The sequence below is a fragment of the Ctenopharyngodon idella genome, chromosome 15 (genome assembly GCF_019924925.1).
Source record: "Ctenopharyngodon idella isolate HZGC_01 chromosome 15, HZGC01, whole genome shotgun sequence".
Classification (NCBI taxonomy): Eukaryota; Metazoa; Chordata; class Actinopteri; order Cypriniformes; family Xenocyprididae; genus Ctenopharyngodon; species Ctenopharyngodon idella.
In genome coordinates, this window is record NC_067234.1 from 11,776,048 (window position 1) to 11,784,900 (window position 8,853).

General features: G+C 35.0%; 1 protein-coding gene across 1 annotated transcript; it reads right to left on the reverse strand.

The window, feature by feature from the left end:
* Window positions 1–791: 791 nt before the first annotated feature.
* chchd2 (coiled-coil-helix-coiled-coil-helix domain containing 2) lies at window positions 792–8,240 on the reverse strand. Its single transcript, XM_051862595.1, has 4 exons — window positions 8,015–8,240; window positions 4,948–5,212; window positions 3,473–3,659; window positions 792–1,118 (listed from the first exon to the last, which is right to left on the reverse strand). The coding sequence occupies exons 1-4, from the start codon at window positions 8,059–8,061 to the stop codon at window positions 1,108–1,110; spliced, it is 510 nt and encodes a 169-aa protein (XP_051718555.1). The 5' UTR covers window positions 8,062–8,240; the 3' UTR covers window positions 792–1,107.
* Window positions 8,241–8,853: the final 613 nt, after the last annotated feature.

Below are 8,853 nucleotides of genomic sequence, written 5' to 3' on the forward strand. Positions count from 1 at the left end.
CATAATGTAATCAGACTACTTTTTGATGTAAGGAGTAACGCATTACAAGTAACGTGCATTACGTAATCAGATTACTTTTTGATGTAAGGAGTAAAGTAACGCATTACAAGTAACGTGCATTACGTAACCAAATTTTTGATCTAACAAGTAACACATTAAAAGTGACATGCATAACGTAATCAGATTACTTTTTTGATGTTACGAGTAAAATAACGCATTACAAGTAACGCGCATAACGTAATCAGATTACTTTTTGATCATACATAATGCATTACAAGTCACATATATTGCATACGTAATCACATTAATTTTTTGATGTTAATGCAAATTACATTCTAATAACACACATACATTTATTTAGTCAAAAAAAGTTACTGCAGATGAAGCATTTTCAAAAACAAAAGTCACAGTAATAGTATGAATTGTAGCTGAAATATAGCTATTAATGCATGATGTCCACTATAGTAGACAGATGATTAATAGGAATTTTCTCCCAAACTAAAATCAATACTTGGTAAATTTAACTGATATCACTCATTAGATATTGCTTGATGGTAGCTGTCCACTGTAGTGACCTCTATGCATGAAAGGGTTAAAATGAATTAAAATTCTCTTCTCCATAACAGTCACTTAGACATGCGCACTCATGCTTGTGTGGGAACAGACAAAGGGTACAAAATTAACAAAACACTACTTTCAACTTGTAATAAAAAGAGTTGTACAGAAGGTAATACAACCTGTAATGCTATACATTTGAATGGATATTGTGGGTAAAAAGATAACAATGCATGTAAATGTTTCTGATCCTTTTATTCGCAATTCACATCATTTGAATTAACATTTTCAATAAGAACATATACTGACAAAGAATCTCCTGCAATACACATTGTGATCTCTTTAAACTCAAGCAAAAAAATCAGAACGCTGCAGTTATCTACACCAAAATACATAAATACTATGCATCACATGTGTTACACAGCATTTCTCCCAAGATACTGCTTTTAATTTTCACACAGGCCCTAATATTTGATTGAGTTGCATTTTAAGAGGAAGCTTTTTCCAAAAGTTAGCAGATGGTATGGAATAGCTGTGTCTCCAATCCAAATCTCATGACAGTCCTGGGGGAGGGAAAAAAATCATTTTAATTACTTTACAACAATACAACCCATAAACATTACAGTGGCCTCTAAAAACATTAGGGGGAAAAAGAAGCAACAAATTAATGTATGCAAATTCACTACATAATCTACAACAAGAGAACAACTCTGTATAAGCAGAATGGTTTATGTTAATCTAGGTTTAGGTATTGCTCATTTAGCTATTTTTCAGTATTTCTGACTGGAATAGATCAATGAAAAACTGTAATTATATTTCTGTAATCACAATGTAATTAATGTTATCAGAACTATTAATAATGTCATTAAAGTGAACAATGTTACTTCTGAAGTCAGGTTAGACGCCATATTGAATTTTACATATTGAATTTTATGAAAACAAGGTTGTGAGGGCACAACTGGTATGTTGTTAAACAACAGTACAATCCATTAAATGCACTGTACTTCAATCCCTCACAGCCTCATTTTCATTCCTGTCAAAAATTCAATATGGCGCTGACTAATTTACATTCTTTAATGACCCACCAGATGGCACCATTTATCAATTTACAAGCAGAAAAGTGTAAATGCTGTTCAGTAAATTCATTGATAATAAATATCAGTCGATAATTCATTAACTTTGTCAAATGTCATGCCACTTACTAGTGTTGAGGGTAACGCATTAGAAGTAACAAGCAATACTTAATCAGATTAATTTTTTTATGTAATGGAGTAGGCTAAAGTAATGCTTTATTTTATAAATGTACACGTTAATATTTAAAGGGTTAGTTCACCCAAAAATGAAAATAATGTCATTTATTACTCACCCTCATGCCGTTCCACACCTGTAAGACCTTCATTCATCTTCGGAACACAAATTAAGATATTTTTGTTTAAATCCGATGGCTCAGTGAGGCCTCCATAGCCAGCAATGACATTTCCTCTCTCAAGATCCATTAATGTACTAAAAAAATATTCTCGTCGCTTTATAATATTAATATTGAACCACTGTACTCACATGAACTGATTGAAATATGTTTTTAGTACATTAATGGATCTTGAGAGAGGAAATGTCATTGCTGGCTATGCAGCCCTCACTGAGCCATTGGATTTCAACAATAATATCTTAATTTGCGTCCCGAAGATTAATGAAGGTCTTACGGGTGTGGAACGGCATGAGGGTGAGTAATTAATGACAGAATTTTCATTTTTGGGTGAACTAACCCTTTAAGTTACTTTAAAAAAAAAAAAAAAAAAAAGTAATGTACATTACTTTTCAGTTGAAACTATTTGCTTAAACATACTACTAAATTTAAAAATCTCATCTTCATAGCAGTCACTTAGGCTACGTTCACACTGCGAGCCCTAATGCTCAATTCTGATTTTTGCTCAGATCTGATGTTTTTGTATAGATGTTGACATTGTTGTCTTAAATGTGGCCAATAACAGTCTCAGCCAGCTGTGAAAAGTAACAGAAAAAAAAAAAAAAAAAACTCATACAACACATTACTTTTCATAAATAGTATCTAAGTAACATAATTAGTTACATTTTTTAAGGGAGGAAAGCAAATGCATTACTTTTAAAGACACAGTATGCAAGTTTTGCCATTAGAGGTCACTCTTTCAAAACAATAACAAAGGCGTAGCGACGCTGTGAATGAGCGTGGAATCATGGGAGTTGTCATCCTCACCACAGCCGATAGAAGGCAATCCTACAGGACTCAGGCACAAATCATGTTCATGGATGAGCTCATGTATTAAAGTTTTATTAACGTTACTGTGAAGCAGGACGAGCCGAGAGCCTGGGTCATTTTACACTGCTGTTTTTATTATGATTATATGCCGTGGTCGACCACTGCCGCTCCTTTCGCTTTGTTGTTTATGCATTTTTTATGACTAAAGTTACGATTAAAGTTGTTTAACGTCCACCTCCTTCATCCCTGAACTTGAACTTTGTTACAGTTACATTTTATCACATAAATTCACATTATAATTTTTTTTATTCTAATGAAACAACTGTGAATGCTGAATTACTACTCATACAGGTCAGTTTATCTGATGAATTAAAATTGTGGGGAGACGCATTGCTGTTTTACTTGGTCAAAACAATCATGAATGAAAGTTATGTTAACGTTACTCTGTGCGTTCGCTCGGCGGCTGCTATGAGACAGGCGACACAATGACACAGACTGTTAAAATAGCTGACTTCTCTTGATTTAAACATTTGGAAACAGTTGGGATAATGTAAGTACACCAGTCAACAAAATATATAACATTGTTCTAGTGGCTTTCAGATATTGTAATCCAAAAATCTTACATATTGTGCCTTGAAAAGTAAATTTCCCCTGCACAGCCACTACCAGGTTCAGAGTACATACCATTGGAGAATTTGCACTGTTTGAGCACTTCACTGAAGCCCTCACAGAGTTTGTAGTCACTCTGTGTCTGAGCACACTCGATGAACTGCTTCAGCTCGTACGCACAGGGATTCTGCTGCTGCGGCTCCTGCTGAAACACTGACGGCTGCTGCTGCTGCTGATACATGGGCTGAGCCGGATACGGCTCCTGTGACACCACACAATCAACAGGGCAATTCATCATTCTGTCATTTTAAAGCAGAATTCCTACAATTATTTAGCAAGATCAACCAGATATAAGAGATTAATGTAGTTTTTAATACATTCATTTGTCATCCATAATTACTGTATAAAGATTTAAAAATACACAAGTACTCACAAACAACAATGGCTAATAAAATACATTAGAAATCCACTTCAGAATTAAAATTTCCTGATAATTTACTCACCCCCATGTCATCCAAGATGTTTATGTCTTTCTTTCTTCAGTTGAAAAGAAATGAAGCTCGAGGAAAACATTCCAGGATTTTTCTCCATATAGTGGACTTCACTGGGGTTCAACAGGTTGAAGGTCCAAATGTCAGTTTCAGTGCAGCTTCAAAGAGCTCTACATGATCCCAGACGAGGAATAAGGGTCTTATCTAGAGAAACCATCGGCCATTTTCTAAAAAAAACAAAAATTATATACTTTTTAACCACAAATGCTCATCTTGCACTGCTCTGTGATGCTCCATGCATTACGAAATCACGTTGGAAAGGTCACGCGTGACGTAGGCAGAAGTACCGTGGTAGGACTTCAAAATCGTCCGACATCATTGTTTTACCTTTTTTTGTAAAGGCCGTTTGACTTAGTCTTTGCCTGTTCACTTTGTAGACACTGGATCGGTACTTCTGCCTACGTCACGCGTGACCTTTCCAACGTGATTACGTAATGCGTGGCGCATCACAGAGCAGTGCAAGACGAGCATTTGTGGTTGAAAAGTATATATATTTTTCTTTTTCTTTTTTTTTTTTTTTGAAAATGACAAATGTTTTCTCTAGATAAGACCCTTATTCCTCATCTGGGATCGTGTAGAGCTCTTTGAAGCTGCACTGAAACTGACATTTGGACCTTCAACCCGTTGAACCCCAGTGAAGTCCACTATATGGAGAAAAATCCTGGAATGTTTTCCTCAAAAACCTTCATTTCTTTTCGACTGAAGAAAGAAAGACATGAACATCTTGTATGACATGGGGGTGAGATTCAGAAGTGAATTAGCCTATTCCTGAAGAAAAGTATTAATTTCTTTAAAAAAAGAAAATCATACTGACCCCAGACTTTTGAACAGTAGTGCAAGTATATTTTTAAAGCATTTCTACAGTATAATATACTCTTTTAATATAGTATATTTTCCATAACAAGTACTCTTTTTAAAAGGTACGCTAAAGTCTACTACTTTTTCAGAAGGGAAAGCTGAGCACAACTATTCAAACCAAAAGTTTGGGTTCATGTTTACCTGATAGGTAACATCAGGTCTGGCAGCATCTGAGTGTCCGCCTCCGCCGAAGCCCCCGGTCATGGCGTGACCTATCGTGTGTCCCACAGCAGAGCCGACCGCGACACCGGCTGCGGTGGTCGCCATCTGGGCGAACATTCCCGGCTGGCGGGGAGCAGCAGCAGCAGGAGCGGCCACTGCCGACGGGGGAGGAGCGGCGGGCGCCGGGGCGTATGAGCGCGGAGGGGCTGCGCGAGCCATTGGTGGAGGTGATGGTGAGGAGTAACTAGAGTGAAAACATGCATTTATTATTATGAGTTTAAAGGGTTAGTTCACCAAAAATGAAAATTCTCTCATCATTTACTCACCCTCATGTTGATCCAAACTTGTATGGATTTCTTTTATCTGCCAAACACAGAAGAAAATATTCTGAAGAATGTCGGTAGCCAAACAGTTTCCATTGACTTCCACTGTATTTTTTTGTCCTTACAATGGAAGTCAATGGGAACTCAAACTGTTCAGTTACCGACATTCTTCAAAATATCTTCTTTTGTGTTCAGCAGAAGAAAGAAACTCATACAGATTTGGAACAACTTGAGGGTCAGTAAATGACAATACAATTTTCATTTTTGGGTGAACTATCACTTTAAATGAGGTTCTCACACTTTTTGACCAATGATTTCCACAACATTTCCATCATTTGTGATTGCTAGAAAATTATTTTTAATGGTTTGTTCATTGTTGAATCATTCAAACTGATTTGTGAATCAGTTCGACCAATAAAGAACCAAATAAAGATGCACAACACATAATTGTAACATTTGGGTTATCTTATCGCAGATATTTTGTTAACACTTTACAATAAGGTTCATTAGTTAACATTAGTTGACTACATTAGTTATTATGAACTGCACTGACACAGCATTTATTAATCTTTGTTAACATTAATTTCAACATTTACTAATACATTATTAAAATCTTGTTAACATTAGTTAATGCACTGTGAACTAACATGAACAAACAATGAACAAACAATGTATTTTCATTAACTAACATTAACAAAGATTAGTAAATACAGTAACAAATGTATTGCTCATGGTTAGTTCATGTTAGATAATAATACATTAACTAATGTTTCACTAATGAACCTTATTCTAAAGTGTTACCGCTATTTTTATGACTGCTACCTGCTAGGCAGTTACTAAGGTGTACTGGGGGTTGCTATGGTGTTGCTAGGGTATTCTGAGTAATTTCTATGGTGTTGCTATGTGGTTGCTAGGGTGCTCTAGGTGGTTACTATGCAGTTTGACCAATTAGGGGCCAAATAGAGTGCAACAGTGCCCGCCCACTTTTTCAGCAGCGTTGGTTCCGAAAGTATTTTATTAATTAATTTTTCTCATAGGGATTTTAAAATAGCCTTCATTCAATCAGCTATGAGGTGAATCACAACACTACAAACTTTGATTTGAAGCAAAAAAAAGTTTTTAAAAATCAGACAAAGACTGTGTACTTAACGGCTTTAGTGAGGGAAAGAACTACAATCCCATGAAGCACTGCGAACAGAATAATTGAATTAAAAATGGAGAATTATAAAACTACTCATTTACAAATGTTAAAAATATATACTAAAAAAACAATATAATTTTAATGCTATATATATATTATATATATATATATATATATATATATACATACACATACATACATACATACATACATACACAAACATTTGAGAGCGTAGAGATCGACTCGATTACGTCATTTGCAGTGCTTCATGGGAGTGGGCGGAGCTAACGAGATGTTTTGGAGTTTGTTGCTTTTTCCACTCTCTGATTGGTGTAATTTTTGTACAGCATCATGGGTAATGTAGTTTTTCACCAGGAATTCCACTATTAAAAGAAATAAGCTGAAATAATGCAGGCTGATGGCTTCAGCAGAAGCAAATATCATGAATTAACAACATCATAGCTCACAGTAGGTCTGTCTTTAAAGATTTATAAGTTCAAAATTAATTTCCTTATGGAAAAAATTAATTGAGTTTTTACTTCTGGATCTCGACTGTTGCACTCTATAGCGATGCACAAAACATACTGGTTATCACCAATAAGATTTTTTTTTTTATGATACAGTAGTCATTAACAATTCATTTTTAATATATTAAATGGTGCCTCTTTTTACATTTACATAAAATTTTGTCTTCATCTTATGCTTAATGTTAATATTTAAAAACATGATGAACTTTATCTATTTAAATTACTAAAGAAAACTTCGTTGTTGGCTTGAGAAAGCCTGGCCAAAAGATTGAAGCAGTCCTAAAAGCTTCGGCTTAGGCAGGTTTAAGGCCATGCAGACTATCAGATAGATACGCAGTTGCTAGGATGTTTTGGGTGGTTGCTAGGTGGTTGCTAGGTGTTTATTTTCGTCAATTAGGGGCCAAACAGGGATGTGCAATACGCATTGATAAAACATAAGGTTATATAATTACCTTATATAATCACAGATATTACATTCTTATAAAAACGCAGTCACTATCGGTAGATATTGGACATTTATTAGTCACCAATTAATAAATATTTACTGGTGCCTGTTTATTTCTTCTATGTTTTATATTTAGATCAATTTTGTCCTCATCTAACAGTTAAAGCTTATATTTTAAAACATGAAGAATTTAATAAAACTTTTAGTATTCTGCAATTATAAAATACCAATTTTAATGTCAGTGCATCTTTACACTAAACATCTAAAGAAACATTTTAGAGCAGCGAACAACAAAAACAGTATAGATTATGATCGCAGAAACATCATAAATTTCATATTGTAAATAAATACTAACCAAAGTATCAAGTTCTATACTAATCCAAATACTAATCAAGTTTAAAGATTCATGATCATATAAATGTAGGCTACATGTCCTCCTACAGTCATCATCGTAATTTATAACAACTAATATGTTTAAAACGAAGTGACTGTGTCCGTCTTGTGCAGCTGTAGATAGATGTGTGCTGATGAATTATAGTGTGGTTTCAGTAGCTGACTGACACACACATGACCAGCAGCAATGTGTAACTCATGATAATCTCTCTCTCACCTTGGAGGACTCATCCTCGAGGTTCTGCTTCGGCTTCCTCTCGGCATGTTGCTTTCTTATTACAAGTTCCAGAAAAGATACAAGACTTGCTGAAGTTTCTGTTAAATATGACTTACTGTGCAGCTACTTACTCTGTCTGTGCGCTACTGACCTTCGCACTACACTTAATATCCGGGGAACTTTCTAGCGTATTACATCACGGTGAACTTCCGCTCATGCGCATGCTGCACTTCCGGTCCTGAAACAAATGTCAGTTATAAAATAAAACTTATTTTTAGTGTTACATTTTATGCTTATTTCATTTGATATTTTGAATAAGATTTTTCCGACGATAACGTACTAGCGTTAATTGTTTATTCAAGTTTGAGAACCACAAGTCACATTGTATATCTTTTTTAGTAACATTATCTATTATGTTTCATCCTTATTACTTCACTGTGACTGCAGGTGTCATGTGCCAATGTATTCATCCATCTGTCATCATTTAGCTCAGCTTCATTAAGACAAGCATAGGCTTTTGAGTAGTGATGGGAGAAACGAAGCTTTTCGAAGCTTCGAATCAATTGAACCACTTGCTTCGCCAAATGATTCACTGTTTCGAAGCGTTTGAAACGCCACACGCTGGTGACGCCTGCCGGTCAAAACACTGTAAATGCAACAAAAACTCAGGCCAAACATGCATAAAAACAGCTTTAAACCCTATTTCAAGTGTTTTATTCAAAGTATAATCTATCAAATACAATTAACTAATCATCTAATATCATTAACTATTAAGTGTAATATGTGTTCTTTTATCAATTTTCAGGGCTTGTTTTGTTACACTATTAACTACTATTGTT

Excerpts from the sequence above, each read along its gene's own strand:
- chchd2 (XM_051862595.1), bottom strand. The coding sequence starts at position 8,061 with ATGCCGAGAGGAAGCCGAAGCAGAACCTCGAGGATGAGTCCTCCAAG. Across the intron at positions 5,213-8,014 it reads TCGAGGATGAGTCCTCCAAG|TTACTCCTCACCATCACCTC; the intron begins GTGAGAGAGAGA and ends TTTTCACTCTAG. Across the intron at positions 3,660-4,947 it reads GACCTGATGTTACCTATCAG|GAGCCGTATCCGGCTCAGCC; the intron begins GTAAACATGAAC and ends GTGGTGTCACAG.